This window comes from Drosophila simulans, chromosome X, assembly GCF_016746395.2.
Source record: "Drosophila simulans strain w501 chromosome X, Prin_Dsim_3.1, whole genome shotgun sequence".
In the NCBI taxonomy this organism is placed as follows: domain Eukaryota; kingdom Metazoa; phylum Arthropoda; class Insecta; order Diptera; family Drosophilidae; genus Drosophila; species Drosophila simulans.
The window spans coordinates 165,089-191,355 of NC_052525.2; the positions used below are offsets into that span (position 1 = coordinate 165,089).

At 35.7% G+C, this 26,267-nt stretch overlaps 3 protein-coding genes and 1 long non-coding RNA gene across 5 annotated transcripts in view; 2 read left to right on the plus strand and 2 right to left on the minus strand.

Moving 5' to 3' along the window:
* Nucleotides 1-733: 733 nt before the first annotated feature.
* On the minus strand, nt 734-11,591 carry LOC6724763 (ras-related protein Rap-2b). Its single transcript, XM_016173195.3, has 6 exons — nt 11,299-11,591; nt 7,176-7,537; nt 6,047-6,278; nt 4,063-4,260; nt 3,103-3,195; nt 734-3,045 (listed from the first exon to the last, which is right to left on the minus strand). Exons 2-6 carry the CDS (start codon nt 7,262-7,264, stop codon nt 2,734-2,736), a joined length of 924 nt encoding a protein of 307 aa, XP_016037512.1. The 5' UTR covers nt 7,265-7,537; nt 11,299-11,591; the 3' UTR covers nt 734-2,733.
* A 5,196-nt stretch (nt 11,592-16,787) lies between these two features.
* LOC6724764 lies at nt 16,788-18,018 on the plus strand. The gene is made up of 2 exons (XM_016173241.3): nt 16,788-17,013; nt 17,213-18,018. The coding sequence occupies exon 2, from the start codon at nt 17,290-17,292 to the stop codon at nt 17,875-17,877; it is 588 nt and encodes a 195-aa protein (XP_016037515.1). The 5' UTR covers nt 16,788-17,013; nt 17,213-17,289; the 3' UTR covers nt 17,878-18,018.
* A 1,183-nt stretch (nt 18,019-19,201) lies between these two features.
* LOC120285297 overlaps nt 19,202-26,267 on the minus strand; it is a 114,505-nt gene continuing 107,439 nt past the window's right edge. The window contains exon 4 of one of the 2 annotated variants that reach the window (XR_005544551.2): nt 19,202-19,716. This is a non-coding gene — a long non-coding RNA (uncharacterized LOC120285297). The remainder of the gene's footprint in view (nt 19,717-26,267) is intronic. The other variant, XR_005544549.2, reaches the window with a different exon arrangement.
* LOC6724765 (odorant receptor 1a) lies at nt 19,712-25,999 on the plus strand. The gene is made up of 4 exons (XM_002105772.4): nt 19,712-23,195; nt 23,450-24,993; nt 25,146-25,749; nt 25,863-25,999. Exons 2-4 carry the CDS (start codon nt 24,488-24,490, stop codon nt 25,929-25,931), a joined length of 1,179 nt encoding a protein of 392 aa, XP_002105808.2. The 5' UTR covers nt 19,712-23,195; nt 23,450-24,487; the 3' UTR covers nt 25,932-25,999.

Here is a 26,267-nt window from a genome sequence, read left to right on the forward strand (position 1 = left end):
TATTGGTACTTTCTCAAAATTTCAGTACTTCTCATACTTGCATAACGATTCGGTATATAAGCATTTACAAATATGTATTGTATAAATATAACGCTCTGTTTAGGTTTTTGTTATCTGTGATTCGAATGCGGGTGTATATATGTGTGTATATATTTTATTGTTGGAAAACCAAATTAAAGTGAATCTATTAGTTCCATTTCACTTGGGACTGTTTTGGTTCTACATCTCAAAAGTAATCTTAATAAACGACTATTATATATCATACCATAATATTATCATATATATTTTACCAATCTATACACGTATTCATAATTTGCAATTGCTTTTGTCCTTGTCATATTCTTTGGTGTTTTCATTTCGTTTTCAATCTTAACCATTTGTTTCAATCTTCTGCTTTGACCCATATAATAGCTAGCCGTAAAGTGAGAAATAAAAGTCAAATATACACTCATTACGTTTCTAAAGATAGGTATTGGATTTCTCTTGCCAATTAAAGCTACTTTTTTTAACTACGCATTTGCTTTTGGTTTCTGTCTTAACTTCCACATTCACTTTTCAACACTGACTTCCCACCATTGGTAAAGGGGTCAATTGACGCCTAAGGAAAATTCCGAAATCGGCCTATTTTCCGTATTACTCAGAACATAATAATTTATTCTAAGATAGGATGAAAATCGAACATAAGTTTTTATTAATATAATAATATGAAGTATTGGCATAATGCGCAATAGTATAAAATGTGAATTGCATTTACTCGGCCATTACCTCATGTGTAATGTGTAATTTTATAACCTTGCAGTATGAATCTGTTTTTGTTCGCCACTCACATAGTATAAAATTATTTCTATCGTAGTTCTTTTTATCAATCTTATTACCATTTCTTTTTAGTTTTGTATGTGGTATAACACTGTGCTGCAAAATGGAACTATTAATAAATAACTAGGCGGGATCCAACAGATTTTGTAAGTTACGATGCACACATTCCGAATATAGCTACGGAAAGAGTAGCTGAAGTAAGAGTCCCAAAACAATCCTATTTATGGCCATTTTTGAACGCCCACAACAGGCAAGTGCATTCTTCGTTATTTAATTATTTAATACAGTCTTTTTTTTTGCCATCATTGCATCCTCTCCATTTTCGTGACCATATTTGGAATTTGTTCATAGTAATCATCTGCATTTGTTGTGTCCCATTAATGTAATTTTGGGAAATTTAACAATTAAATTTTGACAATAAGAACAACTCAATGTAGTTTGAGAATCTAATCACTAATCATTGCACAATTTGAAACAAAAAAGAATGTCATAGTCGAGTCTATCGACTATTAGATACCCGTCACTCAGTGCGAGGGAGAAATGTAAATATTCTTTTGCCATAACGAAGGTTGGTGTGCGTGACAATTTTGGGCGGTGTTAGAGAAGTCGTAAGAATCTTCTAGAAGAAACTAACGCTGCGTCTACCTATATAAAATCTGCATTGCTAATCTTAGCTTTCAAACATTTTAAGTTCCTGAGATCACAGGTTTTACTCGGACAGACTGATCTGGCCGATCGGCTAGTGATACTGACTAAAAATCATAGCGTTCACACGGACGGACGAAGAGACAGATCAAAACAAGGGTAGCAAACGATTACTTGTACCTCTTAAATACTTTTCAACGCACCTAATAACGTATATCCTTTAACTCTACGAGTCCCAAAAAATTTTTAAAACTACATATTTAAAATAAATCACTCTTTCCAAAATTGATATAATGACACCACTTGTCAAAGTAAGAAAAGTTTGTATATACAGGTTATAAATAATCTTTAAGTCTTCCCTTTAAAAAATGTTTGATTTCAAATTGCATCTCAGAGTTAACATTTGCGTTTTGTAACTTAAGATAGTGTTCCGCAAAAGAAATGTAAGAACCAGAAACTTGTAGAAAGCACATTTATGCAAAAAAAATTTATTGTGTACAGTGTAATCTATACACAATAATGAACAAATAATTTTATATATTCCTGTTAAATCAGATAAGACAAATACTCAACTAAGTACTTGTAAAAATTAATTTGTCTTGGGTTATTGTATATGTTTATCTCAGTGATTTGTATATTTTTTTTGACGATTTAATTTTTGGTCACACACTTAAGTATTCTAAAAGCTGAGTTTAGGAAACCAGAGGCTTGTGATGTAGGTACTTACGTTATTGGAGCAATAATAGTAAGATAGAGGTACATTTGAGTAGAGATTGCTCTACAATATTGAGGATTTCATTTGTTTAGATTGATAAAATTTGAAATCCTAGGGAGACAACTTTAAAAATACCCCGCTTAGTTATATGATCCTTCTTCTTTCTATACCTGCAAAATACAATTTAAGAGTGCTAAATCTGCCTAAAAGGATTTCGAAATACTTTTGAGTCATTGAAAATGATAACGTCAAGCTCGTGGACAAAAATATATTAGAATATACTTTCAGATATCAAGCGATTTTAAACGTTTTAATATCCTTTGCGAACAAAAAAAAATCTGTTTAATTAGACGACATGTAATGTTTTTAAGAAAATGTATTCTAGCTCACCCAGAAAGTTGTCTTCCCTTACAAGACTAGAATGAATAGAATGAATCTACCTCTTGTGTTAATATTAGTTCTGTTGTTTGAGTTTAGAAATACGACCCATGTTGTTATTGACTATTGAAAAGGTGTTGAAAACCATTATGTATTAGACCTCTTTTAGTTTGCCCTGTTTAGGAAATGATGCACGAATTGCGTTTGGCGCCCAAACTTCGCTCCTGGATTCTTTGGAGGTGCTGCAGCTGGGCAGGTGTAGGAGCATGGGATCCGGATCCCCCGGAAGACGACGCAGCTGCGGCTGCAGAGGAGGTAGAAGCGGAGGTACCACCTCCAGAATTGTGGTGCTGGGTGTGGTGCTGGTGGTGGTGTAACGGGGTGCCGGGTCCATTGTTACCAATCTGCTGCGGCAACGACTGACGACGACGACGGAGGGCCGGACTCAGATTGTAAGTTATTTTTGCCTGGGCCAGCAGTTCCTTGAACACCTAGGGTCGAGGGCATTATATAATCGCTAGGTTGGGTTGACAAATGATTGGGCTCACCTGGGTAATGTTTTCATTACTGGAAGCTGAAGCCTCTACAAATCCATTCTCCCAGTCCACAGTAACTACCGATTCTGTGGTGGCGTACTCAACCTACGAAAAGGCAAATAAACATTAAATGGGGAAAGCAATTGGGTGGCCGAAATTATAGTGTTTTTATCATTTGATTTCGTTCAAATTCTCAGGACTCTTTTCTACAACTTTGAAGTTCCAATACAAATTTGAAGAAAATTTCGTCGGCAGTAGAGAAATCCTTAAAAACTTAACATGTTGATTGGATTGATTAGTAAGAAAGAAGGCGTCTGACAGTTTTTTTTTCTTGTAGGCGTTATAATGAGTATGGCAGTTTTAAAAACACACATGAGCGTAGGCCTCAATAGGATCTATATGCTTAGGAGCAATTTTCTAGCTGTCTTGGTTTTCGATATCTCGAACTGTTTCTAAATTTTTGCAATAAATGAAAATAAAAAATTTTATGGTTTAAAGCAGTGCTGGCGATTTTGAATAAAGATAGATTATCATGCTTCTTAGCGAATACAAATATACCCTTATACTCTACGACTAACATATATGATAAGTAAGCTGTAAATATATTTAATATTGTTTAATGAAAGGAATAAGGAGCTATTTTTATCTAACGAATTAAATTCAGCAGTGAAACCAAAAGTGATGGTACTTTATTTTGTGAGACTTTCGCAAAGGGCGTTTTTAGCTTTTAGTCAGCTATGTCACCCAATTTCACATTTAAGATGTTAAATTTTTTTGTTTGAAAAACTTTACATAATTGTCGACTTTTCTTTGCCAAAAAGACAACATTAACAAGATGAAGGGAGGTGCCAAATGGCAAGTCGAGAAACATAGCAGTGCACTTAAATATGAAAATCATTACGCGGTTTCATTTGACAGGAAATTAATTTGGGCTCGGTATAATGAAAATAAGGAAATAAAGTTAGAACGCACCTCTCGCTCGGTTTCTCCATCTGCTAAGAGATCGATCTTGTTCCCGACAACCACAATTGGAACCGCGGTAGTGGCCTTAGTCTCGTGGATCTGATCGCGAATTGTGCGCACCTCCTCAAAAGTGGTGGCATCGGTTACGTCGTAGACCAAAATAAAAGCATCCGCCGAGGATATGGAAAGAGCTCGCATCGCCGGGAACTGAAGAAAAGGAAAATACAAATTTTGATCTTATTTAGACGCGTTAATAATATTTAATATTATTATTTATTTTTTACGATAATTTCCATTTATTTTAAATGTAAGGAAAGAAGCTTTTGAAAACGATGAATTTTAAGTGAGGATTACTTTAACAGTTGTTGTTTACCGTTTAAAAAAATGTATTTGAATATTAATGTTCCGTTTTAAAAACCTTATCATAGATTTTATTACCGGTAGATAATGCATATTTAACTACATTCACATAATATAATTTCATTAATATAGCTAAATTGCTAGAAAATACCAGCTTAAATATTAATATACAGAATAATAGAAGCATATAATTATAATTTGTAAACCCATATCATGTTAAAATACTTAAGGAAAATACCAAGCAGGAAAATCACTTACCCATTAATTCATATAGCTATCGTACTTTGCCAATTCCTGAATTTAATATTTACACAAAAGTACTCCCCTGTGTGTCTCTGGTCTAATTAGAGGTAGTTGGTGGCTCCGTAGAAATGACCTTCATCTCTGATATGTGCCCCCTTGCATTTACCCTAATGCATGTTCACAATTGTGGCAGAATACCCAACCAAAAACTGAGTTCCTATGTGTATAATTTATGAATTGTGTTTGGAACCTTTCCAAGCCCCAGGACAAGGCAAGTTCTGTGCCGATTATGGAAATCTCAGCACTGATAAAGAATGTAAAGAATTATGATTTTTTTTAAAACATTAGAATCTTATATATGTGTACGATTTTAATTAAGTTATTAAAAATTTTTTATTTAAAGGTAAATATAGACATTGTCCTGAGAAAAAAATATTTCTGTTGCGCAATGTTAGCTTTTTGGCTTGCATATTTGCCCATTCGTTATTATTATTAATAACTTGGTTAATAATAAAATATCTATACAATAATGTCAGTCAGTCAGTTACAAATAATTAATTTTGAAAATGACTAGTTTAACAACGCGATTTATACTTTTTTTATGGGAACGCCTTAAAAATGTCTGTTCATTTTTCACTCAGGACACATTGCCAAATGTCGCATTGACAGTCTCAGTTCATTTAGTTTTGTTCGGTCAGTCTCTGCTTGATTGACTCTATTTGCAGCATATATATCCAGCATATAGCCAGCAATTATATGTTCGGTATGTAAACTATGTAGAAAGTGTACTACACCATGTAGTCGTAAACGACCGCCCTCTGATGTTCGCTTACATGAATAAGACAATTTCAACACGCAAATTGAATAGTAAGGTTGTAACTTACGCGCAGCCTGTTGAACGGGTATAAAATAATGACGAAGATGGGGGACTTTTCTGTAAAATCAGCCGATTTGTATTAAGGAATCGGATTCGGAAAACTGAATCCAGGTCAAAAGATCAAATATCGCTCTGCGAAATTATTACACAGAAACTAAATCTATGCTGCTGGGACCGGTACAGTCCTTTTAGAGTATTTAAAAACGCTGCTGCAGAGCGATTACGGGGACTTTAGTAGAACTACCAAATTTTTTGGCACAGAATAAGTCAGCATGAATACCAGCTTTTGAACCTTTTGGCTGTCCACATGCAATTTATATGTAGAGTGAGTCTGGATGTACTAGGGATACCCTTCATACCAGTAACTGTAAATTCAATTCAATCAAGTTCACTTTTAATGACTACAAATGATTTTATAACCGTTAATAAAAATCAACAAATTCAAGAAACCCTTGCGGCACTTAAATCAAGGGAAACTTTGATTTAAGCGTACGTGGCGTAATTTTTGCTCACCTCGTATGAGCCGGCAGTGTCCAGAATATCAAGGGTAAGGCTCACGCCGGCGATGGAAAAGTTGCCTTGGTGCATTTCCTCAATGGTCCGCTTGTATTTGGTGCTAAATGTGTTGTACAGAAACTGGGTGATTATTGACGTTTTTCCCACTTTTGCAGAGCCCATGACGACGATTTTGTGGCGTGCGTTGGCCGGTCCAATGGCATCATCTACTGCGTTGTTTCTACCAACCCTGCGAATGCGTGATTTTCGGTTGGCATTGAGGTAGGTTAAGAAAGACGAACATGAAACATTTAGTTAGTGCACAGCATTATGAAAGGCTTTGCTCTTCATTATTATATACCCTTTGAGAGGATATATTGAATTCAGTCAAAACTTTGCAAAGCATGGCTGAAGAAATATGTTACTCTGTAACAAGAACTCTTTAAGTCAACGGTACAATCAAGTGCCAAATTTGGTTGGACAATACGTAGAATCCATGATTTTATATTACTCTGCTTTCTTGGTACCTTAGGTGTTTTATTAATATTTGTTTTTTTTAAAGGGACAAAGCAAGAAAACACAAGGAAAAATGTAATCAGAAGCAGTAAGAACTTGAAATTTTTGTCCTGACAAGCGAAACAAATGAAAAGTATGCAAACTACGAACATCAGTGACTGCGTTTTTCTTTCCCTTTTATGTCGTCTTTTGAACCCAGTCGAATAATAAGAATGCTGCCTTGGTGCTGAAAAAATAATGCCAGTTTAAGTAAAATGAGAATCTTACAAATGTTCACGACAATTTTCTGATACAGTTCGCCAAATCATTTTCAGTTTTTTTTTCTTATAACCATTTTATGAAAAAAGTAGTTTGCTATAAGTTGTGGTTTGGTGGGCTGCAACCAAGGTATGGGTATACTCTGCTTATTTTAATCACGAAATGCTTTAAGTACTGTTTTCTTAATTTTTGTTATGATATTCCTTGCTTTCGCTCTCATAAATATGTTAATGTTAATGTTAATGTTTAACTTCGCTTTATCATTCATACATGGCATAAGTGAATATGTTTTTATATTTCGATAGAAATTCAAGTCACCGAGATCATCGATTCGAATATGATTTTATAACGAATATCTGCTGTAATGACTTACTTATCACGCTTTGGCTTATCCTCGGCATTGTCGTCCTTCATAAACGAGGGCTGCAGGCTGAATCGGCGGCGTAAGTGGCGGCCACGCATATTGTAATCCTTGGAATACCTGTGTGGTCTCCCTGATTGTTGAGGCTACTGATAAATCAACGACCCTCGCTTAAGACTTAATGTTCATGCTTCGTATGCAGTTTTATATTTGCAGCTTAGCTGGCAATGTAGCGCTCACTGGCAAACTGTTAGTCCATCGTACTTAGCTTATTCTTAGCCTATTTAGCGTTTATCCCTTTGCTTTTCGTCTTACCACCAGAATGTGCAAATATATTGAGAATGCAAATTTTTGCGTTGTATTCCTGTGTTCACCTGCAAATGAAGGGATTGTGGATCAGAGACAAAACAATAACAACACACCTTCCTAGTTTTCTGCTGCTGGAAAAAAGTTTGTTAAAGAAAGACGGAAAATATCAAGCCAACAAAAGGGAGAGATTGACTCCAAAGATCTGTCATAGATTTAAATACCATGTTGAAAAATATATAAATATCAGATACCCCTTACTCAGCTAGTGGATATACGAACTCTAAAATATATAATTTTTCTGGAATATTGATAAATATTGGTAAATAAAATAAGAAAAACTTGAAAAATTGTTCAAAAGTGCGGGCGGTGCAGTTTTGGGCGGCTTGTCGGCGTAAGAGTGGGCGTGGAAATAAGTTTTTAGCAAATCAATAGTAATTTACAAAACAAATAAAAAAAAAGAAAAAATATCAAAATATTTTGCAAAAGTGTGGACTTGGCAGTTATGGGTAGTTTGTGGGCGTTAGAGTGGGCTTGGCAACAAGAAGCTCCTAGCTTCTATAGTTCATAAGATCTCGACGTTCATACGGACGGACATGGCCAGATCGTCTCGGTTATTGATCCTGATCAAAAATATTTTTACTTTATATTGTCTTAAACGCTTTCTATTGTCTGTTACACACTTTTCAAATAATCTAATATACCCTTTTACTCTACGAGTAACGGGTACAAATAACGGGTATATACAAAGATGAAATTGATTACTGGTTGATAAACATGACACTATCGTCACTTTATACTTCTTACTTTTTTTATATAAAAAATTTATTTGAATGAATGAATGAATTTGAATGAATCGGCCTGTCAGCTATTAAAATGTCAGATGAATTACCAAAGAATAAGAAAGGGTGGCATAAAAAAATTATTAAAGGGGCGGACTTTCCTTGCCACACTGACAGAAAGTCCTTAGTCAGGAGAAGAAAATGCTGCCTTTTAATTGTTCTTAAACAATTCTAAAAAACTGTTAATGCAATGGGTGAAATGTGAAGATTTATACACAGAAATGGGGAACCTTGTAACGTATTTGCGAATAGACATATGTACGTATTAATGCAGTTGGCTATAGCGAATATTGTGCTTAAATAATATACATTAATTGAATTGCAATGTAGTGAAAGAAATGACGGGAAGAACTGACAAAGCAACAGACAGAAGTAACAATGGTCACAACAAACAAAAACACACAAAGATACTTCTCAGGGCTCCCCTTGATACATTTTTCTTCTGATTTTTGGGCTCACGTTGTGTGAGGAATGGTAATGAATTTGGGCCTTTCACAAGGAATGAAGGCAGCTGAAACACAAATAAACAATCAGAACAAGGACAAGCTGAGCTAAATTAAGTGTCAGAAAAAATTAATAATAATGCTACTTTTCGGATGAGGGTGAACACCATTAGACAAAATAATAAGGAAATGATTATAACCGATATGAACGAATCCGAAACTTGGCTTTACGAATAAGTCATTGGGGTCATTGGAACATGCATATAGGTATTCAGCAATGTAGGCGCGACTTGGTGTCTGCCCAATATATGACAAGAAAAAGGCAATTGAAATAAACCCACACATTCATAAACAAAATAAAAGGGATAAAATGGTTGGCAATTCACCGAATGCAATACGACCTTTACTAACACTTAGAAAAACATTTAAATAAAATAAGAACAAACTTTATAATCGAGTCACTTGACTAAAGTACCCATTCACTCGAAAGAGAAGATCTGTTGATAGCTTATATTACATGAAATATAAAACTGTACCGCTCTTTAAGCTTCCCATCTCTTCGAATTCCCCAACACAGAATTAAGTAAAATTAATTACTGTTACTGTTGGTAACATGTATCTGGCAACAACCGAGTAAACAAACACGTACTTAACTTAAAATGTCACTTGTTACAAGGAGGTGATACTGCTGCGACCTAAGATTAAAAGAAAGATCTCGATTTAGAAACCGCGTTGCCTTCTAAACAGTGATTTATTAATTATTAATTGCTTTAAATAGATTATCGCAAACATTTTTCTTTATGTGCAGGCAACAAAAGTCTGAGTTTTGAATTCTGAGTCAACGAGCAAAAGCCAATAACCCAAAGCAGCCAAATGACATGCTGGTACACAAGAGCTTCTTATCAGCCATGGGCCATGTGGCCATGTGTGTAGTATGAAAGAGCTTTTTTTAGCTCGCCACAGTGGGGCAAACATACTATTTTTGTTGAATGGTTCTTAAAGTCTCCCTACCAACTTTTGCTGTTTACTGAGCAATAACATAATATATTAGATAAGAGCCTTCGTAATTAATAATTAATATCGTATACTTATACTATTTACAAATACTTTTTTCTTTCGAAGCTATGTCTTCGGTTGCTTAGGGACACAGTTGCGGAAAAATTGTCTTTTGTTAACGTAAAAGTTGTTGCTCCACTTTCCCTTTACCTAAGCGGTCAGTACGCCGGTCTTTAAAGGTACGCCCTAAGCTGCAGATTTAGCTCAAAGATACATCGAACTACAGAAAACAACGACAACAGTTGAACAACTTTATTTTTTTCAAATAATTGACTTTTTACTCTCCTTACTCCCAGCGGACTGGAGATCTATGTCCCGCAAGGCTTGGGTTTCCAATTGTTCTCGTTTTAATTGGTGTTTTATGTTGAGTACTAGGGATAAAAAGAAATTAGATTCAGAATTGGGGTGTCAATGAAAAACTTTATTTGCCATAAACGAAATAGTGATATAGCAATCACATCAATCACCTACAGCAAAATATCGATAACTTTAATTGATACAAGCAGTAATATATAAAATTTGTATTTCTTTAAATGATATATCGTATAGAAATTGGGAAATAAATATTAATTTTCCCTGAATCCAACCAATTCCAAATGCTTGAGAATATCCTTGAAGTGGAATTTAATGGAGCTACAAATTTAATGAGAGGTAATCTGCATGGCAGTCATACCAGTCAGTGAGCGATTTAACACGATACAGATAAGTGTTAATTACGTTTGGTTTATAGTTGGCCTTAATAGGAATTGTATCCGTGTCGAATACGAAATCCATTAAAATGGGGGAATATAGGTCTTAAAGCTGGCAATTTTCAATGAAAAGGGGATAAAACGATAGGGATAATATGAGATGGAACCCTGGCATTGATGAGTAATATGGGTAATAATCGACACTGGCCATGACAATGATTGCGTTCAATGCCAATAGAGCTGTTTATCTGTGCGTAAAATAGACATTTTATCTGATTATCGATTACGGTAACTGAGTTAATGAAATAATGAATACATCGAACATATATAGGGAAATCCTTTGGTTCAGTTAGGAAAAATAATGCCATAATGACCCCTGAAGCAAAAAAAAGGAAGGATTTTGAAAATTTGCAAAAGTATAATTAAGGAAAAATCTGAAAATGCTAGTTAGCTAGTAGCCTATAATTTTTGGTAAAACAAGTTACTTCATCGATTTAGATATCACCAGTAATATGCTTATTAAATTTTAATTTAGATTAAAAATAAATTATCGTTTGCCAAATTACATTTTTGAAGATGTTAGGTATGAAAAGGTTGTATTTTAGTAAGTCAACTAACATATATTTAAAGTTTTAATGTGTGCATTATGATACGGTAGAAGAGGCACTACACGTCATATTAATTAGCAACATTCATATCTGGACTTGGAAATGGCATAATTGAAGTTCATCATAAAGCGCAAGATTTAAAATATTGTATGCATGATTTACCACTCAAATTTAACCGACTCTTTTAGTACCTGTTCTCCGAGGTGGCTTTGACTTTGAAACTTGTAAATTAATTACTTCTTTGGTGTGTTAAATTTTTCAAACACTCAAATCACAGAAACACAAGTAAAAAAAGAATCTTTGCCATGTACGAAAGAAATAACAAATTTTCCCTTTAGTTTTTATCTAGGGTGGTATTTAATTTTCTGCTAAGAGTGGACTGTTTTTGTAGCTGTTGAGATGAAAATTGTTTTGGGGCAGATGCGATGGAACAACACGCTGCGTCGAGTTCCCGGGAAAAACTGACAGGGAACCGAGTGTTACACTTGATGCATGCCCGAATTGAAAGTCAGGTACCGAAGGTCGACACGAAGCTGAATACGGCCAACCTATGGGTGGTGAAAAGGAGTAAAGAAGTTTTTGGGTGTAAAAGCGCCACAAGTGCATGCCAAAAAACGAAGAAAAGGGACACGCACAACAAAGCTGAAATATGTGAATTTTACATCCTACCGAAGATGAAGATTTCTGTGACCGGAGGTCATGCGAAAAAATCGGGTTAAAAGGGTGGCAGAGGAGCATGGCGAAGCTTTAGCTGAATGCTGAGCTTTTTCCTAATGAGCTTTCGAGCTAAGTAGATGCAACCGCTACGGGATACACATGGCAAAAGATACATTCAAATATTGCGAAAATGGCTTTATTAATTTTCATAAAGTTTAGGTTCCACAGAAAATTATGACAAAATCATTTAATAAAATCATTAAACTATTAGCCTGGATGAATTTTGCATCCACCATCGACATAGCAGGACCCACACTGAACAAGTTTTTAATTTTTATATGAATATAAATTAAAAGTTATGTAAATAAATTGCTTATATTGCTTTACATGTCTCATAATTTTTTTGTTCTAATGTAAAGCATTCAAATCTTCGCTGTGAAAATATATTAGATTTTTGCTTTGTTCTTGTGAGTTCCTGAATTTTTTGATGCTATTATTGATTGTGAGACAGACAATGACAACGACAATTGTATGAAACCGCAGCGAAAAAACTTCTCCACACAAAGTTACGGCTGCAGTTGGAAATTTGGCGCAAAAAGGGATAAACAGTAAACAAGCAAAATATTGTTAATGGAAGCATACTTCTGTGCTCTATTAAAAGTAACATAAGAGATGTTGTCACGTTTGTAGGCTACGTCATTTATTTATTTTTCGTACGACCAAATTTATTTGAAATTTACCATTGTGTCATGGCAATTTTCTTTGGTGCAATTAGTTTGCTTCGGAGTTATATGCTGATGTGTACTAATGTTGTGCGGGTACCTCATGCCTCCACCTGAAAACAGTTCAATCATAATAAGGCCCTAGCGAGTTTTTAATGATTCAAAAAAACAAATGACAGCTTTGTTCAGCTATGCGGGTCAAAGGCCATAAAAGTCGATATACATTGGTGTATATACATGTATGTATGTACCTGAGCGCTGACTCTGACGGCTCTTTAATTTACATATCTCTCTGGATGTGTAAACTGTGTCAACTGAAGTGTGTTTTGCTGCCTTTACTTCATTATACCCGTGCTGATGTATATATGTGTTATAGTGAGCCTTTAGAAACATGCAAAGCGCAGGCGTCACGGAATCGGCATGCTTTCATCTCAACTTTTTAGTTTTTATAATACTCGAAATTATGCAGACAGGCAGTCGTAGGGACATGGCCAGCTTGACTCGATCAGTTATCCTTATAGAATCGGAATGGCTTCCTTTTATCATTTTAATACTTTTCGACGAATCTAATATACTCTTTTTTTCTCTACAAGTAACTTACTTGGCGATTATAATTATTATGTAACTCAAAATACAAAATGCAATAAAAGTATGGAAGTGAGCAGGAATTTGGTGGCTTGTGTGATGTTTCAATAGTTGGCAGACGTAACTGACAATATCAGAATTACGAGCCGAGTCTCTTTAAGTAAAGAGCTTGTACGTATATGAATCAGAAACATTACAAGGTACAGGATTAGGTACAATCCAGAGCAGACAAAAGCCCTACATGGTTGTTCAATACTTAGACACGGCGTCCTCATTGTATTTTACTATTTTCACCCCCTCGATTTTTCTTTTATTTTCTGCTCTGGGCCTGTGTATTCTCTTGGGCGCATTTGGAAAATATCAGCCTTGCGCTTTGTTGGTTTTCAATCAAATTTTGTTTATCAATGTTTTGCTGGCAACAAAAGCTAATGATTAATAACAAGCTGGCAGCAATAATCCTTGATTCCCCTGGAAATATGTTGCAATTATCGTGCATCGCAAGCAATAAAGTTCATCGGAACCTATAACCCTAATCTTGAGTTAACCTCTAAAAATCTATGTAATATATTGATCGCTGTTCATATATAACTTTTGATGAAAACTTCATTATTTTATAAATACCAACATATATACACAATGCACATTGTTATGTCTTTTGACTATATGAACTATTTAGTTGTCATATTGAGTAACTGTGTTTTTTCTGTTTTGAAGCACTTACCCAGCCCAGTAAAATAGCTCATGGAAAATTTAAAGCAAATCTATTTCTTTTAAAATGGAATAGTCGAGGTTCTTAAAAATAGAGTACGCTCATAAGCTTACTTTTTTAGTTTAAAAGTTTAAATTACTACACTTTTCTGATATAAAAAACTAACATATAAGATTTAACATTTATTGAAGTTGTTTAAGATGCCATTATAATAGGATAAGCCATGGGGCGTTGTAAAAAAAATGTTTGGAAAGGTAATGATAAGAATTTAAAACGAATTTAGTCAATCGGTCTTTACCATATGAAAATTTAAAAGCTCTGCATGCAGTGCAATGCAAAATAAAATAGATCGCGGACCAATGAGCGTGACAAGGACAACTTGACAGAGGCGGAAGCAGTCAAAGAGACGGCGACATGTCGTCACCGTCATCACAAGTTTAACAGGAAGCCACGCCCACTCAACAGGTGCCCAGGAGAATTTACTGAAAGCGGCAACAACAAGAGCATAGAAAATAACATCGCAAGAATATAGATTTAAAGGGTCAGAATCGCTCCTTTATTCATTATTTTTCCTGATCTTATAAGTTTTTACGTGAAAAAAATTATAGAAAGATAATAATTCCGGGAAAGATTTAATATTAGTTCTAGTGTTTTCTTCTTTTCAGCGAGAGCAGGTTTTTTTCGGATCATGTCTTTAGAGGGTGTATAAGAAAAGGTCTGGCACACATGTTATAAATATGCAATTAATTATTTAGGAGCGTGGAATGCTGAAGACAGCGATTTCTATGAACGAGCAGATTAAGTCTCTTTAGGGACTTTGCCGTCGTCGTCCCGTGGTCTAGCCCAATCGATTCGTCATTAGTCATCTGGCCAGCGGGTAGGAGGGACAACAGAACTGTCACAGATTTTTCCCGTTTGTTTTCTCGCTTTTTATTTACACGTAGAGTAAAATTGTATACTAGATTCGTTGTAGCATTACCGTATTATGTTTATATATACATGTACCTTCCTCAGGATCACTAGCCCAGATCTGGGCATGTCCCTTCGTCCGTATGAAGCAGTTTTTTAATTTAATTTAGTTTTTTGGATTGTCAATTTCTATCCTATGCCAAATAAATTTTGGCCATACATAAAACATAATTCTGAATTTTATTTATGTTATCATAACGGGTATTGGATAGTCGAGTTTCTTGTCTATAGCGTTCTCCCTTCTTGCTACTTCTTTTTTTTTTATTTGGCTTGTGACCCAATGACTTGGTTCTCGTTCTTATTTTTGGCTTGCCCCAGACACTTTGGCGTCGACTTTTAGGTTGTTGCACTTTGGTACCCCAGTTATCAAAACTTTGATTGCTCTCTGTATTTTATTTTGACCGATACGACTGCAGGATAGGTCATGTGTCAACAATCAGCAAACCATTTGTTATTTTCCTGCAGTCAATGAAGATTGATTTCAGTCATAAGAAAGGAACGGAGGGCTACCGGAGAGGTGCTAAATAACTCTGCTCTCTGAGATAAATTATGCGCAATTTTTCCTCCTCAAAAAAATCAGCATGAACTTATTCAGCACTTTAAAGCTTAAGTAATACAAACTAAGCTTTCGCTGATTAAAGCTAAAAATCTATATTTTATGACAAAAAGCTCAATTTTATGACCATGTACTTTGCAACGTTTTTAACATGCCGTTACTTTTAAAGAAAGACTTGGGCATCTGCATAAGGCGACATATCCATGTGAATTTACAAGGAAAGAACGATGCAGTCGATCGCGTCGACTTACAGGTACGTGTTATTCCGCTAGAGGAAGTGCGTTGGAGATGTATATAGATATGGATGGGTATATTTATAGAACATATACTGATAGAAATTTACGAAACTAATACAAATTCAAATAATATCAAAAAATTTTGAAATGTGTGGGCGTGGCAGTTTTGGGAGGTTTGTAGGCCTTATAGTGGGCGTGGTAATGTTTCAAAAAACTTGCGTCGATTTCGTCTCTAGAATATGTATCCTTAATCTCAACATTCCAGCTTTTATAATTCCTGAGATCTCGACGATGGACAGACGGACAGGGCCAGATCGACTGGGCTATTGATCCTGATCAAGAATATATAAGCTTTATATGGTCGGAAACGCTTCCTTCTACTTCATAGATACTTTTCAACGAATCTAGTATATACTTTAAGTCTACGAGTAACGGGTATATGAAGTATAATTTGAACAGTATATTGTTTTTTATAAAGAACTAAAGAGGTTAAAGTACTTGACCGGTAAATTAATCTTACTTCTAGTACTTACCAAATCATCCCACATTAAAGCAACTGATTAAATAATGATATTGAAGATTGCACACATTTGTATATAGAGAGTGGGAGAGAGCGATATCTTCCTCCATATGGCTGTCCTAAACCTGCCGACTCACGTTTGCCGGCATGACAGGTTGGGTTGCCCCATTAGCCGAGAGTTTCTTTTGATGAAGCAAACTCGTAGAAGTGTGTTCCTCTGGAGACGTATTCGTTTGATACCACTGTGAGCCATGAAATGTAACCCATTGGGTTAGTATGGTTGCGTTTGTAAAGCTGATTTCATCATCATTTAGCCAAAAAACCTGAGACTTATTCCACTGGTCCATCCATAAATAGCCATCATTTGAAAAGATAAAGTGTAATTAAGAAATAGTGTAATTAAGAAATACGTGTTATTCGTATTTCAATGGTCCTTTTATCAAATCAGATTTTTTTTTTAATATTTACATATTTTCCTTCTTCCATGACAAACCGTAAAAGGCAGCGTTTTTAAAGGCAGATAAAGGAAAGTAGTGGATTTAGACAGCGTTTGAAACTCCCTTAGGTTGTGATAAAACAATAATTGAATAAACTTAGAACTGACGATTATATATGTATGCATTAAGCTGTTTACGAGTACCTAGCATAGCCTACTCTGCGTTGGTTTAGTAAATACAATGGCTTTCTTACTTTTTTTAGATCACGTTGCCTTGCTGAAACTGTCAGTGTTTGGACTTGCCTATCACAAGCCAGATGGCAAAACATCAGAAGTAAAATTGTCTGTGAACACACAAAATCACACGAAAAAATCTCGGAAAAAAAAATTGTACAAAATTTTACCGATTCGCTCTCGACCTGATTTAAAATTTTGTTTCGGCCGAACTTCAAATTAGGAATACAAAAGAACGGTGTGTCGAGTGTGTACCAAAATCAAATCGTGTTTAGCTAGTTGGTGAGTCTTATTGGAAGCTCTGCATATTCCGAATATTAGTGAAATTTGTCCCCATTTCCGAATCGCATTTGGTTTTACATGACATACGCACACAAATGGAAGTCTTACTTGTAATTGTATATGTGTGGGCACGCTGTTTTCGGAGTAATCGGTTGGGATTAACTTTGAAATTAATACTTTTTTTAATTTGCCTTTTCAGACGTCTGGATATATGCTACTTTGACTAGTCGTTTACTATTTTCAAGTGATCGGAAGCAAACGTAGACTCGATTAACCATGGGTAAAAAGGGCAAAGGAAAGAAGGGCAAGAAGCCCGCGGCAGTTGTGGCTCCCATCGAGGCACCACCATGTCCTCCGTGTCCGGAACCACCAAAGCAGATGCAACCACTTGACGCTTGTCCAGAGTCTAGCGGACCCCACGATGTCCTTCGGGCTCAACCGAATCATTACCCGGCTCTTCTTCGTATTCCGGAAACGATGGCGGTGGTGGGCTCTGAGAATGGATGCTACGATAGCATTTGCAAGCTCCTGAGAGCCGGATTCCGGTGTGCCGAGCGAGTTTTCGTGATGGCCCCTTGGGGCAACTACGTGGTGTTCCGGTATCACAACAATAATGACTTTATTTACTTCCTGTTTGATGGATGCACCTGCGATGTTAATAGGTTCCGCTATCTAGACCTCAGCTGCGGAACTGCCGGATTTCTTTTCTTCGATAATATGCACGACGTCATTAGTTATATTATCCAGTCTCGAAAGACGCGTCTATATCTGGAGAATCTAAACAAGATTGCCATCGATCAGATTGTGGAGGAGTATGGCGCTGTAACGTACACCCAAAAGGCGAAATGTATGCGATTCGCTTAAATGGGTCCCATATGATTTCTAACAAAATAGTGGAACGCAAACACACGACGAGGATAATACTGGACGCCAGGCTTTGCTTTAAACATTTAACATATTTTGGTACAATCTTTATCAATAAATAATAATCACTTTGAAAGCAAATAAGACCAATTTGCATAGCCTTAATACCAATAGCGGTGATAGCGTTAAACCAAAGCGTTTATTTTTCATCTCCAAGTTAATCTTTTTGTAAAGTTTTGCTAGGCAAGTCGAGGTTAGCGTACGATCAAAAGAAGCTAAATAACAATAGTCAACTTACATTATTGCAATATTACTGTGGATAAGATACAAATTGTAAATATCATATTAACAGAGACTTACAGGGTGTGTGTAAAGATTTTTTCTATCACTGTACAGATTCCTTTGAATAGAATGGAAATTATGCATCTGCATAATTTTGATGTTACTCGGCTTAAAAGAATAAAGCGGACGATCCCAAATCCAAAGCCCTCAAATTATTATTGCTTGCTACAAACTGAAAGAAGAAGAAACCCAATAGAAACAAGGCGAACCTTCCAAGTAAGAGGTCAAGTTTTGGAGGCCCATGAATTGTGAAAACCGCTAAGTATTCGCAACAAAGTGCCAAACAAGCAAAACAAGCGCCGGCCACACGATATTTGAATATTTATAAAATTAGTCGAATTGTTGATAGATGATGGGATGTTAATTCGAAAACTTTTATTTTTCAAACAGATTTTCAGTATTTAAAGATATTATTTCAAAATTAAATATTGTTTACATTACTTGCTATAATGTTATATATTGTTATTTTTTAGTGGCTGCGATTTCTAAACAATATACTTACTTGACATTTGTCTGGGCTAAGAGAGAAGGCTCGGCTGGTTCGGCCAATGTTTCACCGGTGTGGCAAGTGTCCGGTTTCCCTCACCATACCTCGTGTGCCCCTCCTTAACTCCCGTAAGCACCTTTTAACTATCCAAACTCCTGACCAGCCATGTCCCATTTAACATTTTACAATGAGTAGCATATTTGTATGGCTGCGCGGCGTTTTAAGGCCCAATCGATCGGAGGATCGAGATTGAGGCACCGCAAATAGAGTTAAATATATAATAATTTAATATATGAATATTTTATTCATAAAATTAAAATTCCATTAGTTAATATTGCACATTAAACCACCAAAAAAATTTATATTTTTTACAAACATCCGTAAAGACTTGTACTAGTACTTTTTTTTTGTCCGCAGTGTAAATCGAGGGGAACATGGGGCGCAGATTGACAGACAAAGACGAAGGTATCTATTTTCCGAAAAAATATATATACTTGCCCTTTCACGTTGTCGGCAAATGTCAGCCTACTATTTACATATATAAATGCACACCTCACCCTCAACTATTTGCAGACTCAAAAACTTTGTCATCTCCCCTTTTGAAGCTCCTGCCCCGATGACCCCGCTCGAAACATTTTACTTCTCGAATAATAATATTTACTAGCACAAAAAATGATTTCGTCCTTTAAATTATAAGTTTTTATTATTTATTTTTAGTTATTATGAATATAATCAGTTATCCATTATACATCAAAATAATACTATTATTATTTATTTATATGTGGCCTGGACTTAGATCATCTCCAAGACTTTTTGCGCTTTGCTAAAAAACAGCAAATTCGCTTCTATTGTTTCGGTCTTGGGTTTCCGTTGATTGAATTTTTGGTTATTGCGGTTACCTTTTACCAGCTTTATGCGCTGCATGCAACATTAGTCAATGACACTCGTCGCTGGATGTTGCTGTTGTTGTTGCTTAGTTGCCAGTTTGCAACATCATCTTGCGTCAGTCGCTGAAATGATTATATATATTTGGCATGAACCTCCTCTTTCTTACTTTGTGAATATTTGTGTAATGTTTAGATATGTTTTCTAATCTATTTGGGACTTCTTCAAAACAAACCAAATAATCGTTATAGATTTTAAATCAATTAATATTCTTTACATACATATACAAACATTGTTTTATAGACAACAATTAATAAACAGTTTAAGCAGTGGTTTCCACCCTCTCTTAAGTAAAAACAAAATTGTGCAAACATTTGTTGGTCAATTTTTTTGCTGTGTCAACAACAATCATTAATTAGATGCAACGAAATTACCATTCAACTGCTGCAACATAATAAAAATTGAAATGAGTTGCATATTAGCTAAATGAAATCAAATGACAGGAAGCAAACAACGTGAGCAACAACAGCAACCGCCTTAGCACCGAATATACAACATATTATCGAAGAAATTCAATAACTGCTCATTGTGAAAAATGGCTAACCAGCCACACCAATTTCAGGGGGGAGGGGTGCGCTTTACGCGCTTTTGATCAACGGGAAACTCGTTTGATGCAGTGCAATCGAATTACATTGCTATGAGATGCAGTTGCAACTCTCGCTTACGCTTTCCTTTTCGTGTTGCGCATTTCACTTGTTTCTTCTCTTCTTCTCGCGTGCACAAAGCAGATCTTGGCACAATAAATAAATTAATCGACAAATGACGTATAGTATATGAGGACAGCTTGAAAGTAAAGAAAGACAGAGCTATAACAGAATGATCTGACGAACTAATAAGTCCGGGGTGACACATCTTTTCAATTTGCATGATTTTGTTGTTTATACAGCTCTGTACATTCAGCTTGGGCTTCTTTTCCTGTTGCACTCATAACTACGAACCGTCAAATGGACTTGGCTTGGCCAGCAAGTGAAAATGCTTTCGCTATGCAGCAAAAGCGTGTGACTTTTCGCTTTTTAGTGTCTACCGCTGTTTTTTTTTTTTTTGTTGTATTTTCTGATTTTGGTTTTCTGCTTTCGGCCGCCGCTGCAACATTGATTTCCTCTTTCATGGCCGGTGGCCGAGATCCGCAATTGCAACTCCAAGAGCTGCAAAATGTTTCCTGCTCCGCTGCAAGACGTGCACTGCGGGGAATAGGTAACAGAAACACAGGGGCTACCAAATTGTCAACATTTCGCGAGTATTATTCAATTTGCATGACGACAACAAGGAGAAGACAAGTTTACTTTCGCTCTCTGCAAAACCTCGTCAAACAATTGGCACATTTCTAGCTTTTTAATGCACGATCACTTCCCTTATTCCATTATACATCTTTGCACACATTGCACAGCAAAATTCAAAACGAAGAAAACGAATTGAATTTAAATTCTTAATCAATATAAAAAATGCATACAAAAATGACCAAAAAGACTTTTAGACCAGAAGCGGAAGGTAACCCAAAGTTCGTCTTTCTCCTTGCGAAATTTCCTCTGTCTCGTTAAATTACAGCAAATTCCCTCGCCGAAAATCAACGGTAATAAAGCACAGCGCATCTTCAATAAATTTCATGCAGCTGCCGGCAAGATAAAGCTGTAAAAATTATACAACAAAATCAATTGGAGTTTCAGTTGCCTCCGTTTCAATGTTTTTATTTTTTCCTGATGTTTTTACTTTTTTTGTTACCTCTTTGAGGCTTTCGTTTGCCGACATTTGTGTTATATAATAGTTGGCAGAGTAATCATTACGATCGCTTGTTTGAACAATGACCATTAACACTTTACTGCTTTTACCTTTGCTGCACTCCAAAGAATTTCGAATTGAATTTTGCGCAATGACCGTTTTTAAGGAATGGGGCTACCTTTTTTAATTTAAGAAGCATTGCGAGAAGCGGAACAATTTAAGACAAGTGAGCGAAATATACCAACTTTTCTGTCGACACGTGCTACCTACCGGCTTGGCAATTACCTGAGTATCTTATTGACTGACTGCCTGTGTACTCGCCTGAGTGACTGACTCATCGAACTATTGTATGTGAACATCTTCTGCATCCAGCGAGTCATCCGAACATCTGCGACATCTTAAATCTACAATTACGATTGCGCACGACGCAAAATATAAGAGACAAAACAGAAAACTGAAAACAAACGATGGCAAATGGCGAACAAAAAAAGAATGTGTTGCAATTCAAAATAATTGTTTATGCTTGGCATTAAAATCGTTACAAAACAAATAAAACAACCCGGTTGCGTTGGTTGTTGAAGTTTTTTGAGTTTCCTACATTAAGATTGACTATTTTCCGAAGAGAGGAAGCCGTGCACAATCCGAATGGCGATACAATTTCCCTATTTCAATAGCGAATTCAATGACACGGAACATCACGGATAATGGCTCCTTAGTAGTTTCTGATTAGAATTAGTTTTATTTATAATGACAATATCAGTTTAATTCAAATACCATAAGATATAATACTGATGGAAAGTAAAATACACCTTCCCTTAAATTTAAGTTTTATTTGAAAAGATCAGAAACGGTCTATATAACAACAGAAGTTTAACAAAATTAAATATTTTTTTAAGTGAACACAGTTTGAGGGACACAGTACAATCGCTTCCTAGGCACAAAACTGCAGTCTCCTCTAGGTTTTTCTACCACTTTGGTGGCATACAGATACAGCGAGACTGAGGGACTTGAAGAGCCAGCATGACAGGTGACTGCTTACAATTTATTTGCATATTAGTCGGAAACTGTGAAAGGCTAAAAGGCTGAACAGCCACAGACCTTAAAGTGGTAAGGCAAACAGAAGCCGCCACCGACAAGAAGACCTAAACTCCATTTTGGGCTTGTAAAAGTTCGATTGTAGATATTTGCGTAACAAAGAAATTGCATTAAAAAAACTCGAGGCGTAGTGTTCCTGATTCCCCAGTAGCGTGAGAGTTATTTCCTCACTGTACCTAAAAAAAATATCTGGCTAAAGATTTGGCCCTTCTACCCATTCCACTATTAATTTTAAGAACAAATAATGATTTTTAAAAATCTTTTTTTCGTGCATAAGATGATTAATTGAACTCAATTAATTTGATTATATTTATAAATATAATGATCTATTCTTTTATTATAATAAGAAATTATAAAAAGAAATATTAATTATTTTAAAAATGAATTATAATATGTTCTTCATTTTGAAAGAATTCAATGATATTAAAAATAAGGAACACCTGTTTGCACGAATTATACATCGACGGATGCCAACAAAATAAGAGCTAGAATGCCAAATTTAAAATAGCCTAAACTTATTTTGACTACGAAACTCGTGACTATGGTGGGCGCTTCGCTTTCAAAGTCATTTTGGATGTTCTCATGTTGTTCTTCCTGTCAAGTTTTTTTTAGTTAGTTTTGTTTTTATTAACAATAAATTTCAATTACGCTCACGATTTGGATATCAACAAAGTTTTCAGCGGCACGAAACGAAAAAACAAAGCAGAAAAACGGCCACAAATGGTGTTAAATGGTAATATTGAACATTTTTTTCTTCCGATTTGGCTCTAGTTATCAGAATTTTACACTTGTATCCGTGCACATATGTATGAACATATTTTTAGATAGGTTTATGTTTTCGGCAAGTTCTACTAGAGCGAAAGTAGTCTTATTTTTGAAGTTCTATCAGTTCATAAAATAAATAAAATAGTTAAATAAAACTAAACAGAATACTGTCTCGGAAATACATACAACTGGGTAATTAACCATCTAATTTATAAATTTTAGATAAAATGTCAAATTCTGGAATGAGTAAAGAATCAAGTATTTAAAACCTACATCAGTAATATTAAACCGTGGACTGACAATGTCGATGATATATATGTATATACATATCTAAAATCAAGACAGATGGTATTGTCGACTCCCCCGACTCAGCTAGTAGAAATCCGATAGCGATATTTCATAATGTTTCTGGAAAATCGATAGACACTGGTGAATAAAATGGGAAAAATTTTAAAATTGTTCAAAAGTGTGGCCATGGCAGTTTTGGGGGGCGTGGCAAAAAATTGTTTGACAAATCAATTTCAAATTTTCAAAACTAGAAAAAATAAGAAAGAACATCAATCAATTTTTAAAAGCGTGGGCGTGGCAGTTCTGGGCGGTTTGTGGGCGTTAGAGTGGCAACATGGCTCAACCCCGACACTAGAATAATTATTCTCAACAAACTTGCGTTGCGTCTATGTCTCTAGAATCTGTATGCTTAATCTCAACCTTCTAGCTTTTATACTTCCTGAGATCTCGACGTTAATATGGACGAACAGAAAGATGGAGAGCCGGACAGACGGAAATGGTCATATCGACTCGGCTATTGCTCCTGATCCTATGGTCGGAAACGCATCCTCTAACCTGTTACATATAAAGTGCAAATAAATGAGACCCAAAAACCAAATAATGAACACATTGTGTGTTGCATGAATAACTTCATATGCTAATAACTTAAATGTGCACAATAATAATCTTGCACCAAGGTGCTAGGCATGAGGGGTACGCTTTGCCCTGTTGCTTCGTGGGTTTTTAGACAGACAGTCGCCTCAAGCGTATAATTAAACCATTTGCTGGCCAAACCAACCCGTTTTACCTCGCCAAGTTTTCCGCTTACCCGTGGCAATAAATTATCTTGTATTTTAAAGACTAATTAGGCGACAACAGAGTTTTGTTCAAAGTTTTTCTAGCCAGCCCACCAAACATTTTTAAATACACTTAAATGGGTAATCATTCTTAGTTTAAATATCCTCAGTATAAATTTACTCAGTAAAGGACGAAATGTCAAAGCTAATCGAGGTGTTTCTGGGTAATCTGTGGACGCAGCGTTTTACCTTCGCCCGAATGGGTTTGGATTTACAGCCTGATGAAAAGGGCAATGTTTTGCGATCTCCGCTTCTTTATTGTATTATGTGTCTGACCACAAGCTTTGAGCTCTGTACCGTGTGCGCCTTTATGGTCCAAAATCGCAACCAAATCGTGCTTTTTTCCGAGGCCCTGATGCACGGGCTACAGATGGTCTCCTCGCTACTGAAGATGGCTATATTCTTGGCCAAATCCCACGACCTGGTGGCCCTAATTCAACAGATTCAGTCGCCTTTTAGGGAAGAGGATCTTGGGGGTAAGGAGTGGAGATCTCAAAATCGGAGGGGACAACTAATGGCTGCTATTTACTTTATGATGTGTGCCGGCACGAGTGTGTCATTTCTGTTGATGCCAGTGGCTTTGACCATGCTTAAGTATCATTCCACTGGGGAATTCGCGCCTGTCAGCTCTTTCCGTGTGCTGTGAGTAATCTTAAAAAGTATGAACATTTTAATTAATTGGTGCAATTTGGTATAATGTCATTTTATAGATTGATCTTTTCTATAATTTTTCAGCTTTTTGTAATTTTATATATATATGTATGTACTGAGATACTTTTTTGTTCTTATCTCAGACTTCCATACGATGTGACACAACCGCATGTTTACGCCATGGACTGCTGCTTGATGGTATTTGTGTTAAGTTTCTTTTGCTGCTCCACCACTGGAGTGGATACCTTATATGGATGGTGTGCTTTAGGCGTGAGTTCACAATACCGTCGCCTTGGTCAACAACTTAAAAGGATGACCTCCTGTTTCAATCCATCTCGGTCTGACTTCGGATTAAGTGGGATTTTTATTGAGCATGCTCGTCTGCTTAAATTAGTCCAACATTTTAATTCAAGTTTTATGGAGATCGCATTTGTGGAGGTTGTTATAATCTGTGTACTCTACTGCTCAGTAATTTGCCAGTATATAATGCCACACACCAACCAAAACTTCGCCTTTCTGGGTTTCTTTTCGATGGTCGTTACCACACAGCTGTGCATCTATCTTTTCGGTGCCGAACAGGTCCGTTTGGAGGCTGAGCGATTTTCCTGGCTGCTATACGAAGTAATTCCTTGGCAAAACATTCCTCCACAACACCGGAAGCTCTTCCTTTTTCCAATTGAGCGCGCCCAACGAGAAACTGTTCTCGGTGCTTATTTTTTCGAACTGGGCAGACCTCTTCTTGTTTGGGTAAGCACATTCCTTAATGTTGTATTAATATTTTAATATATTTTATTCAAAAAGTTTGTTATTTTACTAATTGATCAATATAAATTAAATTTGTTTGTATTATTTTCTTAAAGATATTTCGCACAGCAGGCTCTTTTACAACTTTGATGAACGCTCTCTACGCAAAATACGAAACGCATTAAAAACAATATGTTTACTGATATATTGTATGTGAAGTCAAAATTTATGACTTAATAAAGTACTTTATTAAATTAGTATTTGTGTACTATTTTTTAAATCATTTTTATTTAGGTTTAAAATTACAATTATCATAACTGGTTTTATGTACAAACACATAATAAATTTATGCTTAATTAGACGAAAAGAATTACATTATAGTTGCGTATAAAATATATATTATATATAAATGTATATATATAAATATATAATATATATGTAGTAGACTACGGGCTAATTTAAAAATTTAACAAACATTGCGAGATTAAAAGCAGACAGACAAAAAAAAACATAAAAAGTAT